Genomic DNA, 25,751 nt, shown 5'->3' on the forward strand with positions numbered 1-25,751 from the left:
TAGAAATCTATCTAGAAATCTATCTATCTAGAAATCTATCTATCTATCTAGAAATCTATCTATCTAGAAATCTATCTAGCTATCCACACTACTCAGGATCCATTCGTCAGGCCTTACGGTCTAATTCTAATCATGTGATCTGTGTTCGACTACCGGGGCTTTATGTCCCCTCTCCACTGTTGTTATTTTCCAGGCGGCTAGCCGCTCGCCAACCCCGGTAAACTCGAACCAAGCAGGTGAGTTTATCCGCGATATTATAACCCGGGGTGATAAACGAAAACTTTGACCGCACCCGAACGAAAATTTAGCGAGGTGTTGCGCGGTTGTCAAAAGCAATTTCCCTCCGTTTAGAGCTAGACGCGAAACGTTAGCTAGCGGCTAATGAGCTTGGTGGCTAATAGAGGGTTAGCGCAAGTTCGACTGGCGTAATGTCGGTGGAGATGCAGTTAAAGTTTTGCTTTTGCTGCGTTTTGAGTGGCGAAATTGGAGTTGGCATTTTTGTTTATTGTTGCAGAATTGTTTAAAGATGGGATCATTTTTTCTGGGGGAAAGACAGCGACCTGTCACGAGTTTCCAGCCTTAGTCAAGAACCTTTACCATGTTAGGTCATTAATGGTTGCACCGGTCGAGCAACGAAGAGATCGTTTCGTTTTGATTGTCTTCCTAAATCATCGTAGGATTGTTTCAAGATCATTTACTCTTGCGCGTGTAGATGCAAGATACAGTTAGAGAAATGTGTATTTAATGGCTGGGTGCAGAGAAGACATTGTTAATCAGAGTATAAAAACGTATTGGTTGAAGCAGGAGTCCCAAACTGGTCCTGAATATAACTCATCAGTGATTTTGTAGGAAGTTTGATTTCAAACTGGCACGAGAAATTATTTGCATGATCGGTGTCTTTATAGGAATTAGATTTAGTTTTAATGTTTTGGTCCCTTCATGGAAATTCACTTCCAACAAGTCATATTTATGTATTTAACCCGTGGTGTTCCACAGGGTTCAGTACTTGACCCCCTTCTTTTTAGCATTGACATGCTTCCATGAGGTGATATTATTCGCAAGTATAATATCAGTTTCCATTGCTACGCAGATGACACTCGACTATATCTTCCGATGGCGGAATCTGCCACACTCAATTGAGGAAACTTGGAGGCCTGCCTCACTGAGATAGAATGGATGTCACTCAACTTCTTGTTCTTTAACTCTAAAAAGACCGAAAATGCTAGTTATTGGTCCAATTAAATGCTGTGACTTGTTCTCAAAAACTGCTCTGAACATTGACAAATGTAATATCACCCAGAGTGACTCAGTCAAAAATTTTGGTGTCATATTTGACCCCGATCTGTCCTTTCAAACACACGTTAAGAATATTACTAGAATAGCTTTTTTCCATCTTCGCAACATTGCTTAAATTCACCCTATGCTGTCTCCGTCGGATGCGGAGATTATAATTCACGCGTCTGTGACCTCCCGTATCGATGACTGTAATGCACTACTCTCCGGTCTCCCGAAGTCCAAAATCAAGAGCCTTCAGCTAGTACAAAATGCTGCAGCGAGGATTTTAACTAAGACAAGAAGGTTTGATCACATGACCCCGATTTTAGCTAACTTGCATTGGCTCCCTGTTCGCTTAGGCAACAGGTATTACATTACAAAACAGCAGAATGACCAACACTTATGACAGGGGGACAGTGAGGGAAGACTGATTGGATGGGTGAGTGGGGCCTGTTGTTAGAAGGGTGATGGCAGAGGGGATCAGGCTTTTCCTTAGGCAGGCACTTTTAAATCTTATTGGCCTTATTGTTGTGGAATTAAGTATTGGTGTGGTGGGTGAGTAATATCCTGGACTATTGTGGTTTCCAGTCAGATGATGGATCTGTTATCCAAGTCTGAGAGATTGGGTGCAGGTAGGCCGATGATTTTTAAGTGATATGTGTGAGTGGATGATTGGATAAAATACATGAGGTTGCCCTTATTTGCTTAATAGCAAGTGAAATGGTTCTGAGATGATTTTAGAGTAATGTTTCGAGAAAAGTTTAGTGTTACCATTGGTTTGAGGTTTACTTGGAAAGTGTAAAGTATTTTTTATTAAGTATGTGTTAACGAGGGCTGCAACTAACGTTTATTTTAATCGATTAATCTGATGATTATTTTTTCAATTATTAGATGAATCAGTATTTAAAAAACACATTAATTTCCTCTTTTCTGGGACAAATAAGATATAGTGCATAAAACAGAATATTCTACAATATTAAACAATAACAAATATCAGTCTCTTTCAAATAACCAACAAAACCCATCAAAATGTATGATACACACCTGCAAATGTACCGTAAATTCCGAACTATAAGCCGCTACTTTTTTCCCTAACTTTCAACCCTGCGGCTTATCCAGTGATGCGGCCAATTTGTCATTTTTCTAACGGCCGCTAGCGGCGCTCGAGTGTTGCTACCATTAATTGCCCTGTCAAAGCTATATTATTATTATTAAAGCTTTGAAAACTCTCTCGGTGTACCGTTTTTCTTTGTAAATATGTGTAACCCATCCAGCTCAGTAGCCTAGATGGTAGTGTGCCCGCTTTGAGACTGGGAGGTCGCTGGTTCGCACCTCGACCGAGACATACCTAATTGGTATAATGGCGACGCCCTCTGTTGGCTGCGGCTGCATCGACTCGCTACAACGGGTCAGGTGTATCGACATTTCGTTCTGTGTACATTGTTACAAAGAATGACAATACAAAGGAAATTATTATTATTATTATTATTATTATTATATGTATTTGCAACTGTATATTTTTGTAATATATTTATTTGTATTTATTTTAGACACTTATTCTGATATGTTTTGCACGGGTGAACGAAAAAGGAGGGGCGGAACAAACGCGGGGTGCCGAGTTTAAGTGGGTACCGCTAAATGTGAGGGACAGACAAGGAAAGAAGAGGGGGTAAAAAGTTGTTTAAAGAAAAAGGAGTTGCGTGAGTAAATGTGTTCATCTGATATATTTTTCCCACCCTTACCTTTGGAAATATACACTTTTTTCCTTGGATTACTTTCAACGGGACCTGGACTCTGCAGGTCTGCATCAAACGTTAAGTACCGGTATTATTTTCCGTTCATTTTGCCGGCTGTGATTTTTGGACTCTGGACTTTAATGAAGGACATTTAGTTTCAATCGCGGGACTTGAAGTCAGGTTTGGGTTAATTTTGTGTTTGTGTTACATTTTTTTTAATGTGGGCGCATGCGGCTTATATACAGGTGCGGCTTGTGTATGTACAAAATCGGTTTTCCTCTTTAAATGTGGTGGGTGCGGCTTATAATCAGGTGCGCTCTATAGTGCGGAATTTACGGTATACTTATTTTTGAATAAAGTGCAAAAATAAGTCTTTGTTGTTTAAAGGACATTAACTTTCAAAACAAGAAAAAAAATGTAACTCTGTAAACCCAGTAACATCCATCCATCCGTCATCTGCACCGCTTATCTTCAGTAGGGTCGGGGGGGGGGTGATGGAGCCCAAACATAGTTTTCAACATTAACAAGGAGAAGTAACCTTTATCACCCTTGCTCACTAGCTCACACACTCTTCCTTTGAGAACGCTGCATTGTAAATCATCCATTTCTATCGATTAGTTGTTGCAGCTCTAGTGTTAACAATGCCCATCTGTGTTCATAGAGCCCTTATGCTTTTTATTCCACTGCGCCTATCTGCTTTAATCTTAATCAGATTTTCAGGGTGGAACACATTTGGTTCAAGGCAAAAGGCTTGGGGGGGAGTGCTAGAGCGAGACATCATGCTCAACCCCACTGTTTTTTTTTTTGTTAGTGTAGCTTAATAATGGTGAGAGTATGAAAAGGCCTGCTTCTGGTAAAGTCCAAACCCCAGGAACAATGAAAATAGGAAGAGTTTATTTGACCAGTCTAAGAAATGCAAGTACTCGCACGTGCATCATAAATTAGCTGATTAAGGCTAAAATTATGACATAAAGCCTGAAGATGGCGGCAGGGATTATCAAACAAAGTTTTAATTTTTGTACAGGTAATATATAGTCGGGGTTCCTGCTTCATTTTAATTTGACAATATATGTGCATTATTTGTTATTGCAACATCCATTGCAGCCTAGTCATCCTGGAAGGGGGATGACCTCATGTGCAGTCCCTTCTCAAGGTTTCTTTATTTTCCTCATCTTGAGGTTTTTGAGTTTCCCCTTGCCCTCATGTAGGTTTTAGATCAGGGGATGGTGTCATAATAGTCTGTGGTTTGCAATAATCTGTGCAGCCCTTTGAGACTCTTTGTGATTAAGGGCGTCATAAATAAACATGACTTGATTTGAGGTTTTTGAGTTTTTCCTTGCCCTCATGTAGGTTTTAGATCAGGTGATGGGTGTCATAATAGTCTGTGGTTTGCAATAATCTGTGGTCTGTGCAGCCCCTTGAGACTCTTTGTGATTAAGGGCTATACAAATAAACAGGACTTGATTTAACTTATTTTGCTTAGAATGAACGTCTACTTTAAAGTTATTGAATGGACCAACAGAGGGTGTCCACCTCAATAGTTTGTTGTTCAGAGGTAATATAAAATTCAAAATATGTTGGATCTGTTTTGTAATTGGAAGGGCAAAACCAGGTACAACAATTTCTATTAGACCTTCAAGTGATCAATTTAGCAGTTCATGGGAAATGGTCTGCATTTCTATAGCGCTTTTCAAGTCAATGAAGACTTCCCAAAGCGCTTTACAATGTGCTTTTTACTTACCCATTCACACACACACTCACGAATATTGACAAGAATTCTGATTCCGCAGGATGTTAGGATGGAGGAAGGCCCCATCCTGCCAGACGTTCTGGTGTTGGAGATCTTCCTGCGCTTGCCGCACGAGGCCGTGCTGAGCGCCGGCCTCGCCTGCCGCCAGTGGCTCGCCGTCTCCAGGGACGAGTTCTTATGGAGGGAGCTCTTCTACTCCTACTACCGCATCCCGCGCGCCGTACCCCGACACCCAGGTCAGAGGCTCTGCATCACAAAATGGAAATCCCACCTTGTTGCCAGAAAATAGTGCTTATTTTTAAGCCCCAGTGTGTAATATTTGACCACTAGATGGCACTGTATTTTCTAATGTGAACAAAAACCAGCAGCAATTGAGCAGAGCGCGAAAGCAGGTTGCTGCCAGACAAACCCGGGGAAGACGTAAATGTTTTTTTTTTCCATGTAGAAGAAATACTTTGATTTTTTGTTTTTATTTTACAAAAATTAACATTGGTATGATAGCTAATGTATTTCTGACAACTATTTAAATGTTCTTTTTACTGAACAAAAGTTTGTTCCTTTACTCCTAGGTGGCACTAAATTTTACCCCGACTTGACTTAAATATTACACACTGTCCCGTTAAGTCACGTGTGTCAAACAGGCGGCCCGCGGGCCAGATCAGGCCCACCAATGGTTTGAATCTGGCCCGCCAGACAACAGTGAGAGAAGTGCTAGAGGAAAATGAGTTTTAAATATTTCCACAGGATGCCACCTAAGCCAGTTAACACTTGCAAAACAACTGTGGTAGTATTTTTCTATTTCTCTCTCACTTTCTTCTTTTTTATTTTTTCTCTCCCTCTCTCTCTTTCTCCTGTCCACTCTCTCTTTTTCTCTTTCTTTTTTTCTCTTCTCTATTTATCTCTCACTCTCCAACTCTTTCTCTTTCATCTCTTTGTAACTTTGGGGGCGGCAGTAGCTCAGGAGGTAGAGCGATCGTTTTAGGATTAAGGGATCCAAGTTCGAAGCCCGGCTTGTCCGTGTTACATGTCGAAGTGTCCTTGGGTAAGACACTGAACCCCCAATACGCAGGTTAGCGCCTTACATGGCTGCACAGGGTTAGGGTTAGGCCGCTACTCGAAAATGTGAAGCACACTGTAAAGCGCTTTGGGAAGTCATTGACTTGAAAAGCGCTATAGAAATGCAGATCATTTCATTAACTTACGCTGTAATTGTCTTTCTTTCTTTCTATTTTTCTTTCCTTCTCACCCTCTCTTTTTTTCTCTCACTGTTACTCTGTCTCCCTTGATCTCCCTATCTGTTTATCGCCCTCTCTTTCCTTCCCCCTCTTTTTCTCCCTCTCTCTTTTTCTAAACTTACTTGTTCGGCCCCCGTGAGATTTTGTATAGCATTTGTGGCCCCCAGCTAAAACGAGTTTGACAGCCCTGCTTTAAGTAATGCATTTTTTTGAGTAGTGAGATCTTTTGATGAGCAAATATCGTATAGGGCAGATTATTTTAAAGGAACATATTGTAATATCTGGCCACTATATGGCACTGTATATTCTAATGTGAACAAAAAACCAGCGCCAAATGTGCACAGTGTAGCAGCAAGTTGCCAGACAAACATGGCGGTGACTACTAGGTATGCATTCCGCTGTGAAAAAGAAATACAAATTTCTCGACCTATAACTATTTATGGGCAGCACGGCGGCGCAGTGGTTAGCGCTTGTGCGGCACAGTTCTAAGGTCATGAGATTGAACCTCCTGTGTGGAGTTTGCATGTTCTCCCTGTGCTTGCGTGGGTTTCCTCCGGGCACTCCAGTTTCCTCCCACATTCCAAAACCATTCATGTTAGGTTCATTGGCCGGTCCAAATTGTCCCTAGGCGTGAATGAGCGAGTGAGATGTCTGTCTCTGTGTGTCCTGCCCACTGCCTGAGCTCCAGCACCCCCGCAACCCTACTGAGGATAAGCGGTGCAGATAATGGATGGATAACTATTTATTAACCACTACTATGGTATAATAGTTCACGCTATTTTAACCATTTTTTTTACTGTATGAAGGTTTTTTTGTACCATTAGGTGGCACAAAATATTACACACTGTCCCTTTATGCATTTTTTACAATCTTTTGTTTCCCTCAACATGTACTGTTTTCCTTTTTATTCATTTCTGAAACTTATACATGCCGTTTTTGGTTCTTTTTTACTGTTTTGTTGATCTGATGGTTTTTTTAACAAGTCTGTCCCTTTTATCTTTCGTTTATTTTTTGCTTCCGATAGTTTGAACATTTTTTTGTTGATTTCTTAACATTTATTTTGTGTGTGTCTTACTTTTTGAGTTTTTTTGTATGTGATTATGTCAGTACTTGTATGATGACATGGATTTCATCTGAGAAATATCCTTAAAAATGCATATAACTCTTAAGATAATGTCAAAATATCATATTTTGGTAGTGTGTTTTGACATTTTGTGTGTTTGCGCAGCCGCCGTGTCGTGGTACCGGGAGTTCAAGCGTCTTTTTGACTGCATCCCGTGCGTGGAGGTGCAAACGCTGAGGGAGCACAGCGACCAGGTGCTCCATCTGGCCTTCTCCCACCGGGGCCATCGCTTCTCCTCGTGTTCCAAAGATTGCACCGTCAAGGTAGGCCGTCGGACTCCTGCAGTATGTCACAAAAAGTGAGTGCACCCCTTATATTTCTGCAGAGATTACATTAGAATGTTTAATTGAACAACACTGAAGAAACATCGCTTTGACACAATGAAAAGAAGTCTGTGTAAGGGGTCATATAGCAGAGTAATTTATTTTTCATCTTAAAAAAACTTCAAATCTAGCCATTGATAGCTAAATCCCTGCCAATAAAAGTGAATATATCCCAAAGACATTACACTCCGTAAATGTCCAAACAAAGCACTGCTTGTTATTTTCCCTCTAAAATACCACTTGACTTATTTCTCTTACTAAGTCTCAGGTATGAATAGGGAGCAGGTGTGTACAATTTGAAGTACTCTGTTATACTGGTCACTGAAACTCTCAAACTGGCACACCGTGGCAAGACACTCTCTGGGGACCTCAAAAATAGAATTGTGGCACTACATAAGGCCCCCCAAGTCCCGTCAGCTTGTGTGTAACTGCTGATGATTAAAGAGCAGGAAGTGACACAGAAAACCTGAAAGTACTATTACCCGGAAGTAGTATTATTTCACTATATTTTTCAACTAAAACACAGTAACTTATGTTTTCACATTCCGGTGTAGAATGAGATGGGTTTTTTTCTGGCCCTTCGTTAAGGAATTTTTTCACTCTATATGATATCAAAAGTATCTCAATTTGCGTCCCCTAATCAAAGTTTGCAGTGTTTTTGCATTATGATTAAGGTCGTAGGTTTTGTTTTGGAATTTGTGGGGACTAGAGGCGAAAGTAGCTTGGGAGGTAGAGCGCTCATCTTGGAACCGAGTTAAGTTATCTCCTCCCAGTTTAAAGTCAAAGTGGAAGCCATTGAACCCCTAAAGGTTCCGATACGCGGGAGGTCTTCAGTAAATGCATACCATTTACCATTTATTCATAAAGGACACCACAAGTTTCTTATCTTGGCAAAAAGGATATCACAATACAGTGGAACCTCGGTTCTCGACCATTATTTGTTCCAGAACCCTGTTCGAAAACCGATTTGTTCGATCACCGAAATCATTTTTCCCATTAAATATAATGTAAATCGTTTTAATCCGTTCCAACACCCTGAATGTTTACCCTGAATGTTTAACGTAAACATAAAACTAGCCCAGGCTAATCGTAGGTTCGCGTTATCGTAATCTTCCGTACGATAGATTACACTAACATGAACGTGTAAAAATAAAAAAATCAGGTTGTTTACAAGTCATTTAGCACCCGGTATCCACAACAAGTGATGAGCGGTTCATTGGAAAGGGGGCTCCGTTCCAACACCCTGAATGTTGGGCTCCGTTCCAACACCCTGAATGTTTACCGTAAACATAAAGCGAACCCAGGCTAATCGTACGTTTACGTTATCGTAATCTTCCATACGAAAGATTACGCTAACATGAACGTACACACTCACGCATTACCGGCGTTCGAGTTTCTCGAAATTTTTGGTCGGACTCCGATTTGTTCGAACTGAGAGGCGTTCGAAAACCGAGGTTCCACTGTAGTTACGGTTTTATCGCCCAGGCCTTGGTCTACACACGTCAGAGACACACTGTAGATTCTGGTCCAACTATAAAACGTGAGCGTGCGTTTTCCGCAGCTTTGGGACACGGAGCGCCACGACGGCAACATCTCGCTGGTGCACAGCTCCAGCATGCGTCAGTTCAACTGGGGCTACACGCAGTTTTCGCAGTTCAACGCGGACGACAGCCTCCTGCTGGTGTCGGGCGTTTACCTGGGCCCCCACAACTCCTCGTCGGGGGAGATCGCCGTCCTCAGCCTGGGTAAGGCCGCTAGGTTTTTCCGGCGCTAGGGCAGCGAGACGATCCACGTGCTCTCTCGCAGATAACTACACTCTGCTGTCACGGGTGAGGAACAAACCCTACGACGTCTTCGGATGCTGGCTGAACGAGACGCATCTGATCTCGGGGAACCTGCACTGGATCGGCAACATGACGTCCTGCTCGGTGCTCTGGCTCAATAAAGCCTTCCAGGTCAGGCTTCCAACTATTTTTCATCGTTTGATTTACTTTTCACCGTGATGTTAAAAAAACGTTGGACTCATTTGCTGCCATTGTCGTCCATTGCCGTCAGTGGCATTTAATGAATCAACTTCGATGACGTCTTAGACCTCTTGAACAATTTGACGTGACCTATGTTTATTTTATTGTTTACTGATGTTGACCACGTTTTGGGTATTGTTACCCAAGGCAACATCTATTGCAGCCTGGTCATTCTGCATGGGGGACGACCCAGGTTTCCCACAAATCCTTGCAAAGTCTTAAAAGGCATCGAATTCATTATTCTATAAATGTTAGGTTCAACCCAACACTTATAACAACAACCTGTATACAAAAAGGACACCAAGACGTGAATTTAACTTACTTGCAAGGAGAGATGACCATAGGCTGTCTATTACAGTCTACTGGACACTCTGAAAAAGTCTATTTTGTCCTCGCCTTTTTATTGTATTAGGAACGCCCTAATTTACATGTTTTGTTCTGCTAAAGGGAGGGAGAGTGACAAAAAAAAACAGTTTGATATCTGTTTAAACTCTTAAATATTACAAATATACATAAATAGTATTATCAATTGTCTACATCCAGGGAGTACGTTTTTTTTTCCAAGCATGTGTTTTTATGATGCCACACTCAAAATTGTTCATCAATATTTCAGTGTCATGTTTTTTTTTTTTTAAAGGTTTTGACACTGGACCAAAAAGTTATTTGGAATTAGTTGATATCTGCCAGTTTTGACTGAGGATTCAGGACCTACTGTTTTCAGATCAGTGGACGGTGTAATTGTGGCCTGTGCAGTCCTTTGACCATTTCTTTTCAATGTAATGAGCCACTGAAGCTACTGACTAGGGCTAAAATGGACAATTATCTTTATAATCGATTTCTAAAAGACACCTTTAGTTACCTCCTCTTAATTGAAATATTTAAATTTTGGACGGATAGAAAAATAGGACAAAACAATAGAAAATTTCATAATGTCAAACAATAATAGTAAAAACAAAAAAATTGTGTTAATTAACTTGACAACAAACAAAATACATACAAATGTTATATCCTTCCAAATATATAAAATAGTTTTTTTCCTACCACCTGAACTAAAGATCAAATATTTGGACTTCTCATACAAAACATAATAGAAATAGCAAAACATTTTGTTTTAGCAAATTAGATTCCCAACATGAAAAGGATACTTAAGACTCTACCCCTTGTGTATAGTTAAACATGTCATTATTATGAATTTTCTTTTTACTTCTTTTCTGTTTTTTTTTTCCTGTAAAAAATTGTTAACTCTGTTTTATGATGAAACAGACAAATGCTAAAAAGTGAAAACTTTATTGTCATATTCGTCTGTAATGATGCAACGTTCAATTTAAAAAAAGGATTTAAAGAAATGTAAGAAAACTTTTTATACAAATGGTCTTGGTGCCTTCTTGATTTTCATTGAATTAACATATATGTTGAGTGGCTCAAGTTACGTGATCTAATTAGTTGCCTACGCTTTTAATAATCAATTTTATCGATTAGTTGTTGCCACCCTACTGTTAAACTGACAGAATGCACCAGCCTATCACAGTCGCGCGCACACACAGTTGGCACTGTCAAAACCCAAACTGTGACAACTCTGATTGGCCACTTCATCGCAAACAAACATGGAACTATAGTTCCTTGAAAGAAAAAAAACGTCACATCCCACTATTTGATTAGATTTGGGTTAATCGTGCAGCCCAAGTGGTAGCCGATTTCCAAAAATGAAATCCCAATTTTGTGGTTCTGTCCAACTCATTCCCCGCGGTCCCGTCTGCCCCGGCAGGATATCGAGTCCGAGAACGTCAACGTGGTGAAGCGCCTCTTCAAAATCCAGAACGTGAACGCCAGCACCATCCGAACAGTCATGGTGGCCCACTGCCGTCGCCACGACAACCCCGACCTGCTGCTGGACTACGATGCCCAGTGCCAGGCCCGGAGGCAGAAAGTCCAGCAACCGAACCAGAACCACCAGCCGCTGCTTTTCGACTTGGGAACTTCCAGCAGCGAGGAAGAGGATGAGGAGGACCTCCCGAGGGACGGCCGATGTCCTGGCACAGGCGCCCCCTACTCTAACCTGGAGCACTTGAAGCAGGTGAGGCACGCTCCGAAGAAAAAAAAAACAAAAAACCCTTGGGGTTTTCCCACAATGTCGTCGAGGCACGAAAATCTCTCTCCTTTTGGCAAAATTTGCTGTTTTCAAGTAAAAGAGGATGACCTCCATGAATTGTGTAGCTCCGAAAAGAACATTTGAGAGGGAGGTATTGTGAGATTTCTTAGACAGTCAATCAGGCGTTTGAGGCTGTGAGTTTGAATTATTGACTGCTGCCCATATGCCAGTAGTATTTGCTCCTTTCCCGATTTCTGAGATCATTGTCCTGTTTTATGATCCAAGAGCGCTTGAGTTTAAGGCCAGAACTAATGGCCGGATGTTTCTACGACAGGATCTTCTGGTATACTCAGAATTCATTATTTCGTCAAACACAGCAAGTTGTCCTGGGCCTGAAGCAGCCCCACACTATCACACTAACACCACCATGCTTTACATTTGCCATCATGTTCCATTTATCAAATGCTGTGTTATTCTCACGCCAGCTGTAATGGGCTGCACAGCTTCCAGAATAGTATAGACTATTACTCATCCACTGATCTAGAAACCTTCATGAGGGCAAGAAAATACTCAAAAGCCTCAGAATGAGAAATTGAAGAAACCTTGAGAAAGGGCTGCAATGTCCACAGACTGTTACTCCAAAAGTCTTGAGGATAATCAAGATGCTTTTTGGCATATGTGAGACAACTCTTTGTATTGTTTTGCGACAGCAGTCGTTTTCGCCTGGGAACTTTTCAATGGATGACATTTTTGGCCAGTATCTTTCTTATTGTGGAGTCACAAACGCTGACCTTAACTGGGCTTCTTTGCTGCCTCGGAACCAGAACAAATTGCTGCGGTTGACGAAATCGTGAATCTTTGCGTTTACTAGAAGATCGTTCTGAAATGTTGAGTATCACATTGAACAATACACATTGTATCACTTGTGGCTTTCATAGATTGCTGAAAAAGAAACTTTGTGGCAACAATGTTACACTATTTGCCTCTGTGACATTAAAGGCTCAAAGGCGCCTTGCGATTTTGGACAGCAAAATGTCTTTTGTTATCCTTGTACACAAAAAAGTGTATTATACTGTATAGTACACAAATGTTACCATGCTTTCAAGTTTATCGACTACTTCAGTTCTTCTTTCAAATCAGAAAGAAATGTCAAAGATGGAATCAGTAGTGAGGGCGGCAGAGGAAATAATAGGTAGTGGCTTCCCGTCCCTGCATAAGCTACATCGAACAAACTAGAAAACGGACACTAAAAATTAGACTATCCCAGTCACCCTAGTACTTTGATTACCTGCCGTCAGGTCGCCGTCTTAAGACTACACGTCTTAAAGAGAGTTTTTACCCTTCCGCTCTTCGCATGTTCAACGAGAAATGATTAGATTATTATGTATAGTATTATTATGCCAATGATGTTCCTCCGACCTACTACTCTAGTCTTGTTATTTACATATTCTATCTTTTTAAACTATTCTATATAATTACTTTGTATTATACACTACAATATTTTTATTACTCTATTCTTTTACATCTATTACCGTAAATTCCGGATTATAGAGCGCCACCACATTTCGAGAGGAAAACCGATTTTGTACTTACACAAGCCGCACCTGTATATAAGCCGCATGCGTCCACATTAAAAAAATGTAATACAAAATTTACCCAGACCCAACTTTAAGTCTTGCGATTGTAACTGAATATCCTTCATTAAAGTACACAGTCCAAAAATCACAGCCGACTAAATGAATGTAAAATGATACCGGTACTTAAGGTTTGATGCAGACCGGCAGAGTCTGGGTCCCGTTGAAAGTAATCCAAAGAAAAAAAGTGTATATTTCCAAAGGTAAGGGTGGGAAAAATATATATCCACTATTGTCCGCCGTGTCCACAAACACGTCTCACCTCTACTCCACTTCCCGTCAGCCCGCGTTTGTTACGCCCCTTCTTTTTAATTCGCCCGTCCGAACTTATCAGAATAAGTGTCCAAAATAAATACAAATAAATACATTACAAAAATATACAGTTGCAAATACATATTATACATGGTTACACATATTTACAAAAAAAGACGGTACACCGAGAGAGTTTTCAAAGCTTTAATAATAATATTATAACTTTCATCCCAAACGGTGCCTGTGACAGGTAGCAACACGCTTGCAACACAGTAAATGTATCTGTTAAAAAACATACCGTACTTGTAAAAATCACGGTAAACTGTCCTCATCTTCCTCCTTACAACTGAAGCCATCAAAGTTGTCTTCCTCAGTGTCAGAAAAAAACTTTGTCATATAGACGTCGTCCCACGCTCCCGCAGCCTCACTCGCGCCGTCACTGTCGTGCCCTCGTCTCCGTCACGGCTTTTCAGAACCCGTTGGTGATGGATTTTTTGATGCTGCCCCACGCTGTCAGGATCCACTGGCAGACTTGCGAAAAAGTTGCCTTTTGCATGCGGCCAGTTTTAGTGAAAGATTTCTCGCCGCTAGTCAAGCTAAGAAGTTGCAGTCTTCCTCGGCGCATATACTCCACCGGTCTAAATCTTACCTTTTGTACTCGTGCTCCGCTGGCGGCCGTTAGAAAAATGACATAAATTGGCCGCATCACTGAATAAGCCACAGGGTTGAAAGTTTGGGGGAAAAGTAGCGGCTTATAGTCCGAAATTTACGGTATATTATCTATTATATTATTATTGAGAGTTTGCGTGTCAAAAGATTTCTTGTATAGATCATGTTTATGGTTTATACTGGCTGAATACAAATACATACAAAAATGGATAAGCTTCCTAATCCTTATATTATGAAGATAATATGGTTTTATTTTTCAGAGGGCAAGTTGTAAATATCTACTATCAATATCAAAGAGAATTTCGGATTCATTTGTAAAAAAGTATTACCTTCTGAGTATTACACCCTTAACTTTGGCGAACATGGATCTTTTCTCTCTTTGGTTATTATTTAAATCCGTATTTTATTTTAATGAACGAGTGTTTTTTCTACTACTAAGAGGTACTAAATAATAATGTTTATTTGAGCCTCCTTCTGGAATGTTGTATTGGCCATGTACAAGTAAATGAAAATCTAGAAACAGGACTTGTAAGTTTAGGGCAAACAGTTTTTGTAATGAGTCATTTATAACAGAAACAGAAAATGAAGTGACCTTTGAAAGTGAGGGTTAGCGTGGTCAGACCCTCGAAAATAAAATACGAGATAGTATTTCCTCCACACCCTTCTCACCTTTTGAACCCCTTACCCCTTTTAATGCCCGGCAGACCCGCAAGAACCTGGACCCGAGCCAGGTGGCCATCGAGAGACAGGTCGCTCAAATGATGGGCCGGGTCCACACGAAAGCGCCGGACTCGGACCTAATGGAGACCTCGGGGTCTGGCGACGGAGAGGACAAAACCTACTTACTGTTTACCACCGGCAGCCTTACGTACTCACCGCATCAGATAGGTGAGCGCTTCTGCCGATCCCCCAGCTCGACGTCCCGGACTCGATGTTCTCATTGGCCGCAGGCATCAAGAGGATCAAGCCGGACCAGATGACCACCAGTGGGCCCGTGCTGGGGGAGGAACGAAGCTCGGAAGAGTTCTTCGACTCGCTGGACCACGTCATCGATATCCACGGCCACATCATCGGGATGGGGCTCTCGCCGGACAACCGGTCAGTATATTCGGCCATGACTGCGGAATTCCAAATACTTAACACGTTTAGGAGACCTTTGGTCCCAATTTCTTCACATTTGATGTCACATTGTATCAACATTCCAAATGAGTACAAATTATTTTCATTATTTTTACGGAAATCGCCAACGTTTCAATATTTATGTCTGAAAGTGACAGGAAACACATTTTTTTGTACTGAACTGCACAATAAAAGGTCTCTCTAATGATAGATCATCCATCCATCCATTATCTGTACCACTTATCCTCAGTAGGGTCACGGGGGTGCTGGAGCCCATCCCAGCTATCTTCTGGCAGTGGGCAGGGGACACCCTGAACTGGTTTCCAGCCAGTCGCAGGGCACACAGGGACAGAGAACTCAACTAGGGACAATTTGGACCGGCCAATTAACCTGACGTGCATGTTTTTGGAATGTGGGAGAAAACTGGAGTGCCCGGAGGAAACCCACGCAAGCACGGGGAGAACATGCAAACTCCACGGAGGAGGTTCAATTTCATGACCTCCGAACTGTGCCGCCCACGCGCTAACCACTGCCTATGGTAGATCATTTTCTTCATATTAATTTGCTCACATATTAATGTTATAATACATATATTTTTAAAATAATAAATATGCTCATTTTAACAATTAAAGACAATTGTTAAATATTTCTTGTTTCCTAAAATTATATAAAACGGAAGATAGCTGGGATGGGCTCCAGCAGCCCCGCGACTCTACTGAGGATAAGCGGTGCAGATGATGGATGGATGGAATATAAATTTACAGATTTTAATTTTGAAGGATGTCTATTATTTTTTTAATTTCTTATTTACCTATATATATATATATATATATATATATATATATATATTTGGGTTTTGCTTTGTTTATCTACAACATAGTTGAAAAAGGAATTTTGATTATTTTAAAAGTCAATACTTTTAAAAATACTTTAAATCATTGAAATTGTATTTAGGAGATGTTAGCTAATTTGATGGATTTTACAATGTAATTGATTATTAATTCTAAAAATTATTCTATGTAAAACAAGAAAAAAAATACACTGAAATGGTTTTTTACTATATTTCAAAAAAATCAGTTATTTTGAGTTATTTTTAAAATTATATTTTTATGTACTTCTTTACTATAATACACAAAAAAAGTCAATACATTAAAAAAATATATTTTTTATTTAGGTCATTTATATAGTTAAAGCCCTAATATTTGACCACTAGATGGCACTGTGTTGTCTGGTGCAAGCAGGGGCCGGTGCCTCGGAACACAGCGTGGCGGCAAGATGCCGGACAAACATGGCACCGTATTAGTAGTATTCAAATCAATGTTAATCTGTTTTTTTTACTGGATGTAAGTTTTAATGTACCACCAGGAGGCACTAAATACTACACACTGTATACGGCATATTGTTTGATAATTTTACAGATTTTAAATTGAGAATTTGCCAATTTATTTTAGAATTAAATCAGATTCAAATGAGAACAATAATGTTACTTTGGATGAGCAAATGTATCTGTCAGTGCAAAAAGAATATGACGTAGCACATCTTTTGTCACTTTTTGCAGTGTTTTGGAATGTACCATTACGCAGGGCATTTCTTGGCATATGACGCTCGGCACAAATTTGCCACTAGAGGGCAACAAAGCAACGTGTACTATTGTCAGGGTTCGTATGGGTGCTTTCAATCCTTAAAAATGCTTCAATTTTAAAGTTGCTTTTTCAAGGTTTGAAAAGTTCTTGAAATTTGGGTGAAGTGCCTGTAATTGTTGCCATGTTTCTCAGCAGTCTTACTCGATAAACAATGAAAAATGAAACAGGGCTGCTTAAAAACGTGGCCGAAACTGGCTTTGCCATTGCGTTTCTTCTTCCCTCGTGATTAAGGGGCCGGTCACACAGCCGTTTGCGGCTGAATCACGGCTAAAATTTTGCGGTTTTTTTTTGCCCGTGGTTGCCCGCGATGGAAAATGCGCAAAATTGGCCAACCCGCTGTTCATCGGTGGTATGCCCGCAAAACAGACGCCGGTGACTGTTCCGCTTCCTCATCGCGTCATTTTCTCGTGTGGACCACGGGTATAAAAGCTCCCGAGCCGGTGTTGTGCCCAAATCCGACTCCTACGCAACACAATCAAACCCCACACCCCCTCGCGTGAACGCGCATTCTGCTGCGATCGCTTTTGACTTTTTCATCCGCGTTAACAAACGCATTTTGTAGAATACGATCGCACTTTATTGTTTAAATAAACGCGTTATATAGACTAGGATCTCCCAATTGTTATAATTAGCTCGCTTTATTGTTTTAATAAGCGTTTTATATAGAATACGATCACTTTTGTTGGAAGCGCAGCAGAATGCGCGGTCACGCGAGGGGGGGAGGATTTACCGTTCGATTACGTTCACAACAAAAACAAAGACGGAATGGTTTAAGTTGTATTACATTCCCAACAAATGCAAGACGAAGTGGTTTTGGTTATATGTTAGCCATTACATTCCCTAAAAGTGAGATAAAACGAGGTAAAAGTGGTTGTAGTAGCGAGGGGATGCAAATATCGGCAGGGATGCATTTCTCGGATAACACCGGGCTGTAGAAATCATAACCGCTCAAGACACAGTCCCGTGAAGATCAAGATTTCAAGCTATGGCATCATTTTTATTTTATTATCTTGAAAAGAAATGTCAAGAAATAAAAATGGATTAAGACGAGGTCACTACGCTGACGGGGATCCATGTTCACCCCCTTGACGTCTCGAGCACAACTGACGTGTGCTCGGCAAATCGCGCTGTATATACGCGGAGAAAGGCGTTTGACTGTCACACGCGTAACACGCTAATTTCACGTAATAACACCGCGATACAGGCGCAGAACATGCTATTACCATGCTCCACCCACGATTACCCGCTGAAACTTCCCGTCCTACCCATGTGTAACCATGCCCTGGCCGCGGCCAGAGCACGTCGTTCCGCGTCATTACCTCGTGTTGACCACGTGTGCGGCACGCGGTTTAACACGTGCTCAAACTTTTGAGCAGCTCAAAACTTTTTCGCGCGGCCAACCGCGTGTGAATTTCCGACCGCGAGTAAAGCACTGCCTTATCTCGTCTATATGGCGGTCTCAAAACGTCCAACAGCGCCCAACAGTGTCTGCTTCATGGCCAGAAATTTCTGGCCGTGGTTCAGCCTCGATACACTCGTGAAAGGCTGTGTACCCGCGCTCTGAAGAATTGAGCAGCGCAAAACTTTTTCGCGCTGCCACCCGCGCGCGAATTTCCGACTGCGTATTAAGCACCGCTGTATCTCGTCTGTATGGCGATCTCAAAGCGTCCAATAGCGTCCGCCTCACAGGCAGAAATTTCTGGCCGTGATTCAGCCGCAAATGTCTGTGTGACCGGCCCCTAACGGTAGTTTTTATTAGTTTGTATGGCAAAATCCTGGGAGGCTGCCGTTGTAATGAAAAAGGGCGAGAAAAGGAGAAATACAAACAATGGGAGTCAGCTCTCTCCAGTCATTTATAGTGACTAGCTTAACTATGATTGTATTTGCTACATGCTACATCTTAACAGGGCAATGGTTAGTGCAATGGTTACCTATCAATTATGGGCCATTTAAATTATGGAGGTAGTGTTTACCAGTGGTAAATTGTCATGGGGAGAACTTCCTGCTACTGAAAATGTAAGCTACATATTACTGAAATGTTTTACCCTACTCTAGAGGTAAGATCAGGCTTAAAAAACCTAGACTCACCTGACCTGGCCCACAGGTATAAAAGCCCAAACCAGCCTGAGCCTGACTAATTTACATGATTTAAGGGACCGAGCCCGAAGCGAACCTGAATTTTCCGATTTTGTTTATTTTGCTTGGCATGCTTGAAAATGTTTGAATTTTAATGTTTTGTTTGCAACCAACTCGGAGGCCAAAGGGGTAGGGCGCCCGCCCCGAGACTGGGAGGTTGCTGGCTCAAGCCTCGTCCGAGTCATACCTAAGACTTACAACATTGGTACTCATTGCCTCCCTGCTAGGCGCTCGGCATTAGGGGTTGGAATTGGGGGGTTTGGTCACCTAATGACTCCCAACACATCAGTTGGGTTGAGCGAGGGGGCTGGGAATCCCCTCCTCTGTATCTATCTCCCAGAAAGAGTCTGAAATGCGAATGTGTTCTTGACTCTAGCCACCTCCCACAAGGGGGATATGGCTCCGGTATATATATATATATTTATTTGTTTTCAAGGGTTTACAAATGCTTGAAATGGTTGCCACGTTCCTCAACAGTCTGACTTGATAAACCACACTATAAATGAAGAAAACTAAATCAACCCTACTAGAAAATGACACAGAAACGCCAGCTCCGCTTTGCCATTGCATTTCTTCTTCCCTTGTGACTAACGGCAGCTGGCATTAGTTTCTTAGGGGTTGTCTTGTGTCGTGTCTACGTGTTACGCCCAAGAAGACAGGCGAAGGTATAAACGTCCTAGGTACTGGAGAAATTGGAAAATTGGCTTTGAAAGTGCTTGAATTTGGCCATGAAAAGGTGTACAAACTCTGATTATGATTATATTTGTGAACCTGAAAACACATGTGAAGATTGCAGCTATATTTCAAGACTTGAAAATATTTTTGTAAATCTGAAATAATACGTGTGTAAATTTTGAGATAACTCTCTCCCTGTATCGCCTACTCATACATGCTCAGCACCAAATAACTGTAGACAGGCAGAAGTCAGTGACTTCCAACAACAGGGCTATGGACTGCTTTTGATTCCAACAGGTTTTTTTCTTATGGTACTGGAGACATTGGAATAATGGCTTTGAAAGTCTAAAAAGTGCTTGAATATGGCCATGAAAAAGGCATAAGAACCCCGTACTGTGCTCGACCGCACGCAGGTACCTGTACGTGAACAGCCGGGCGTGGCCGGCGGGCTGCGTGATCTCGGACCCCATGTCGCCGCCCCCCATCGCAGAGGAGATCGACCTTCACGTGATCGACCTGAAGAGCCTGAGGGAGGAACGGAGAAGCCTGCGGGCCCACCGAGCATTCACGCCCAACGACGAGTGCTTCTTCATCTTCTTGGACGTCAGCAGGGACTTTGTCGCCAGGTGAGTGAGACGCCCACCTGCTATCAGAAAAGACATATACGTGAATGGTTCAATCGCAAGAAAAGGTCTGGGAACTATCTGTCTGGAGTGAGGTCTCAACGATACCCAGATTCTACAAACAGGGGTGACCAACTCATTTGGGGGCCACATGGTAGGAAAAAAAACTCACCGGACTGGACTAGATTAAAGAGAGGAGGGGAACGAGACAGAGAGAAAGATGGAAAGAAAAAAGGAAGAAAATAATAATAATAATAATAATTTCCTTGTATTGTCATTCTGTGTAACAATGTACACAGAACGAAATGTCGATTGCACCTGACCCGTTGTAGCGAGCCGATGCAGCCGCAGCCAACAGAGGGCGCCGCCGACCACTTTTTAAGTCTTAGGAATGACTCGGCCGGGGCGCGAACCACCGACCTCCCAGTCTCAAAGCGGGCGCCTTACCATCTAGGCTAAAGAATAGGAAAATAAGAAAAAAAGGTAAATTGAGAGAGACAAAATAGAAAGAGAACAGAGAGAGTGAGGGAGAACAACAGAGAGAACAAGAGTAGAGAAAGGGTGCAAAAGAGAGACAGAATAAAAAAAGAGAGAAACAAGAGATAGTGAATGAGAGCAAAAGAAAGAAAAAGAGGTATAGGGAACAGAAGAGAATTGGGATGGAGAGAGCAAAAAGAGAAGTAGGGACAGGGACAGAGAAAGAAAAAAAGAGATAGTGAAAGAGAAACAGGGAGACAGAAGTGAGGAAGAGAGTGAAAGAGGGAAAAAAAGAGGGAGAGAGAAAACGATAGTTAGGAAGAGAGAAAAAGAGAAAGATGTTCTAAAGTCGAAGTGTCCTTGGGCAAGACACTGAACCCCTAATGCCCCCAATAAGCAGGTTAGCGCCTTACATGGTTGCACGGCCGCTATTGGGAAATGTGAAGCACACCGTAAAGCGCTTTGGGAAGTCTTGACTTGAAAAGCGCTATAGAAATGCAGATTATTTCATTTCATTTCATGACTGACACGCTTAATTGTGCAGCGGAGCGGAGGACAAACACGGCTACATCTGGGACCGCCACTACAACATCTGCCTGGCTCGTCTGGCCCACGAGGACGTGGTCAACTCGGTGGCCTTCAGTCCCGCCGACCAGGAGCTGCTTTTATCGGCGAGCGACGACGCCACCGTCAAAGTGTGGCGCTCGCCCAGGGCCGTGCGCCTGGCCCGGGACCTCGCCTGCAGACCCGCCCGGACGCACCGCCCCGGACTGCTGGCCTCCTGGCTCCACCGGGGCAAGCCGTGACTGGGGGGTGGGGGGGACGCTGTTGCCTAGTGTGCAGACTTTTGACAGCCGGATGTCTAAAACGGGAGATTTTTCTTTTTAGTTTCCTTCCCCGCCCCTTGAGAGAACCAGATATGTGGGAAAAATGCACACAGATGTAAGAAATATGATTTACCGAATTTCCCGCATTATAGATCCTTTGGTAACCTACGTCACAGTCGGAGCTAGAGGCAAAAGAATACTCTGCGTTGTTCAAAACACTGAAGGAACCAATCCTTCGTATCTGCTATTGGCATGTAAATATTGTGCCAGAATCTGAGAAAAAAATGTTGGTAAATGGAAGTTTTACAGGATTCCAGCGGACACTCCTCAAAGAAAAAGAAGAGAGTTGTGGTTTAAGCCAATAAAGTGAAACGATTGGACCAAGGAACTCATCTAAAACGCTCAAATTTGCAGCATTTCAGGTAAGAGAAATTAAACATTCATGATTGTTGCTTTGAAGTCCCGATTACTCATTATAGCGTCAAAGTATTTTGTTAATTTCTTAGCTTTAGCTAACTCTTTCCGTGTAGCCTAAATGCCATCAAGAGATTCTTCTCCAGAAAAATAACAATACATGAATAATTGAATATGTTTAATATATGACTTGGCTATGTGCCCAACATTTGTTTGCAATGTGTGCTTGTTTTTATCTCCGAGCAGCCGCACGCAGCGTTAAAGCTAACGTTGGCATTTAGGCTACACGCTAAGTTAGCAGAAACTAAGAAAATGAGATATTTTGCCAATATAGTAAGTAATATGGACTTGATAGCAACAATCATAATTGTTTAATTTCTCTTAGCTGATATGAAGTGTGCGCTGCAAACCTAAGCATTTTTGATGAGTGCCTCGGTCTAATCTAAACACAACTCTCTTCTTTTTCTTTCATGAGGGGTGTCCGCTGGGATCCTGCAAAACTTCCATTTACGATCACTAGCATTTTTTGTCTAATTCTGGCACACAAATACACATGACGATAACTAGCACAAACGACAGTTGCCTTTACCTCTATCTCTTACCCAGCACAAGTCTCGTTTTGCCTCCAGCTTTGGCTGTGTCATCGCATTTAATTTAGGTAATTACGCCGTAACATTAAAGCCTTTGAAAATACAAAGCTAAAATGTTAGCGCGTACGATTGTTGACAAATCGTCTCGCCCAAGTTTTTGCCTCCAGGCTAAGCCCCGTCGAACGGATACGTCACAATGGTAACAAACAAATAAAGAGTCAATTAGGCGCAAAAAATGGTCCTTTGTTGTATATCAGGCAGATGGAATTAAAACTACAGTAAGAGCTACTGGTGTATAAACGTAGCACATTTCAGACACTTATGTTATGTTTTAGTGCAATAATTGTCAGAAATGTCACTGACCAAAATCGGAAAAATTGTATGAAACAGGAATCGAACCGTGGCAGTAAGAGCCCAAAAATATAGAAAATAGCTCACCAGTGCTGGGTCATTGTGATTTTCTAGTAAAATGATTTGCCCCTACTTTCAACAAGTAACCAGGTAATGACACAGTAATACCGTGATGTTGTTTTCGAAATGCATATCAAACTCCGTGTCCTTTGCCTAGCTCACAGCTTCAAAAAGGTTGGAGACCCCTGCAATAGACCTCTAGTGATACAGATGACAAACAAAAAGGCACCTCTTATGTCATTACCACAGTATTGACTATTTTTACTCAGGGTGCCAGAAACAAAACAAAAAGTTGTCCGGATTATACAAATAAATGCAAAAAAGCGCAACAAAATACTTTGCTTTAGTTGATGAGGAATTGTACTCAGCGTTTGTTGCATCTTTCAGGACTACTTTGTTTTCTCCATTCTCTAATATTCGTTTTTGTCACGGATTAAATAATTGGATGAGATTTTTTTTTTAAATGCCCTTTTGTATGTCATATGTATCACTGGTGATTAGATATCAGCACTCTTACCGTTGCGACCTGGGTTTGATTCCTGTTTTATACAATGTTTTGCAATTTTGCTCAGCGATGTTTTTACGTTATAAAAACCATGTGTAGTAATCTACACGTATAAATGCTGTACGCATTTCCAATCTTCCGTATTTTGCATTGTATAAGGCGCACTTTCGAATTTCTGGCCAGTTTAGGATTTTTAGGTGCGCCCTATAGTCCAGAAAATACGGTACTAAATTGTGCTTATAAATTTAGCACTTACACTTTAAGTGTCCAATGCACATTTTTGTGGATAAAAAAAAAAATCCTGTGACCATCTAATTTGCTTTACGTTCAAACAAAACACTGTCAACGAGAGGGTCACTGCGCCCTAGTGTAATAGAGGTGCAATTGCACTTGATTATTTGGAAAGTTCAAAAACAAAAAGTTAAAAAAACGTGCCCAGAAGTCAAAGGCACACACGACCCTGTAGATGGAGCCTCACGCCCCCCTAGGGGTGCTCGCCCCAAGATTTGAAAACCACTGGGTTAGTCTCATTTTTGACCCAAGCGTTTTTAGTGTCATAGTTTGGAAATATTTTATATTAACAGGATGAAAACATCACTTGTCTTTGTGTGTTTTGTTTTGTCTTATTTAAATGAATAGTTATTGTTTTATGCAATTAAATTGGGCCTATTTTGTGTGTATTTTAAAAAAAAGGCACAGAACATGCTAATACTATATTATCATTAAACCTCAAAGAGGAGTATACATATTTAAGTATAGATTAAACCAGGGATCGGAAACTTTTTGGATCCAAAGAGCCGTAAAAGCAAAAATATTTGAGGAATAACAAATTAGAGAGCCACACCTTATATTTTCAGACAAGTCAACAGATCTGCCAAACCACTCAATTTTGTCTCCTCTCATTTACTTAAGAGTGTTTAAGCTCATTTTAACCGTCATTTTTGTCCTAAATAATGGTTTACAAACCAGGTGCAAGCAGAGTTTGTTTGTCAAAATGTCACAAAATACTGCAAACGAAAAGTATATCGTGTTCACCTTCGGCGCTGTCTGCACCAAACGAGAAAAAAATAGGAGTGCCATGCGCTGTGTGCAGAGATCCTCCCACCTCTACCGCTCACCCAATCAAATTGCTCCGAGTGGTTTGCTGGCGTTTTCACCTGTTTACAGTTTGTTTGTGGGTTTTAATCGTAAAGTATCTCAACAGTGAACATTCATCGTTTGATGAGCTTCCGTTGAAAGGGTATCTTAGCGACCTGCCAAAATGGGTTAAGTTGGTTTGACACCCAAGACTGTAGACTGTAGTTGAAAAGTGCATATACTGGACTGAACCATTATTTCTCCAATGATGCATCGGCTTTACAGCTACAAAATTGGGATCAATTACCCCCAACTTTGGAACGCCACAGAGAAATGTACTGCTAACAGATTTTATCTCCGAGTCATTTGTACTCATAAAAAGAGCTATACGTTCCCGACCCCATGGATAACACTTTTTGTTTGCATGTCCTCCCTTTGAACCTTACCATATAAAACTCAAATGTTTTGTTTTTCACTAAAAGACCTGATTTGGTATAGAATACAGCAGGCTAATAAAATACATTCTGTATTGAATGTAAATAGTAAACTGCATTTCTATAGCGCTTTAACCAATCACTGAAGACCTCCCAAAGCGCTTTACAATGTACTTCACACTTACCCATCCACACACAGATAGTCAGCCAAGCAGGCGCCTACCTGCTCATTAGGAGCATTACGTATGTACCGTATTATCCGGACTATAAGTCGTGTTTTTTTATTTTTTACAATTTGCGACATATCTTAATGAGGCATTTTAAGATGATGCGGCTTATAATCAGGAGCGTCTTATAGTCTTGGAAATACGCTATGTATGTATGTAAATGTGGAGGACATAACTGCATAAGCAAAGTATTCAAAACACAAATATCGTTCAAGTGTGTCGTGTCATTCAACACTGCTTTGGGTTATTTTCTGTTCGGTGTAACCCAAATTGTCTAAAATGGGTAAAAGTTTATCATTTTGTCTTTTAAAAAAATCCATTAAATATGTTGTGTTTCTGCTCCCTTGTTTAGTTGTGATCCTTGAACTATGAGGATTTTGTTTTTTACCACACTGACATATCCCCTAAATAAATATTCTATGTATTGAAGAACACCCAGTGATTTTTCTTTTAGAAAGACATATTTAATTTTTATACTGTATC

The 25,751-nt window shown here is 41.3% G+C and overlaps 2 protein-coding genes across 3 annotated transcripts in view; one reads left to right on the top strand and one right to left on the bottom strand.

Annotated features, from left to right (window-relative positions):
• Nucleotides 1-166: 166 nt before the first annotated feature.
• On the top strand, nt 167-25,700 carry fbxw5 (F-box and WD repeat domain containing 5). The gene is made up of 10 exons (XM_088355373.1): nt 167-236; nt 4,802-4,997; nt 7,225-7,382; nt 9,004-9,187; nt 9,249-9,397; nt 11,232-11,540; nt 14,815-14,998; nt 15,061-15,208; nt 20,097-20,309; nt 21,328-25,700. The coding sequence occupies exons 2-10, from the start codon at nt 4,811-4,813 to the stop codon at nt 21,587-21,589; spliced, it is 1,794 nt and encodes a 597-aa protein (XP_088211499.1). The 5' UTR covers nt 167-236; nt 4,802-4,810; the 3' UTR covers nt 21,590-25,700.
• Nucleotides 4,775-25,751, bottom strand: part of traf2b (Tnf receptor-associated factor 2b) — a 56,712-nt gene continuing 35,735 nt past the window's right edge. The window contains exons 12-15 of one of the 2 annotated variants that reach the window (XM_088355375.1): nt 20,101-20,326; nt 14,987-15,228; nt 7,242-7,398; nt 4,775-5,007 (exon numbers count right to left, since the gene is read on the bottom strand). The gene's annotated coding sequence lies outside the window, so the exon portion shown is untranslated. Of the gene's footprint in view, nt 5,008-7,241; nt 7,399-14,986; nt 15,229-20,100; nt 20,330-25,751 lie in introns of both variants that reach the window. The other variant, XM_088355374.1, reaches the window with a different exon arrangement.

Source organism: Urocampus carinirostris, chromosome 16, assembly GCF_059441175.1.
Source record: "Urocampus carinirostris isolate Australia breed hairy pipefish chromosome 16, RoL_Ucar_1.0, whole genome shotgun sequence".
Classification (NCBI taxonomy): domain Eukaryota; kingdom Metazoa; phylum Chordata; class Actinopteri; order Syngnathiformes; family Syngnathidae; genus Urocampus; species Urocampus carinirostris.

What these genes read in the sequence shown, in the direction of transcription:
- fbxw5 (XM_088355373.1), top strand. Translation starts at nt 4,811, where the DNA reads ATGGAGGAAGGCCCCATCCTGCCAGACGTTCTGGTGTTGGAGATCTTC. An exon ending in GATCGCCGTCCTCAGCCTGG is followed by an intron (nt 9,188 to 9,248) that starts GTAAGGCCGCTA and finishes GCTCTCTCGCAG; the next exon opens with ATAACTACACTCTGCTGTCA. An exon ending in AGCAGGGACTTTGTCGCCAG is followed by an intron (nt 20,310 to 21,327) that starts GTGAGTGAGACG and finishes TTAATTGTGCAG; the next exon opens with CGGAGCGGAGGACAAACACG.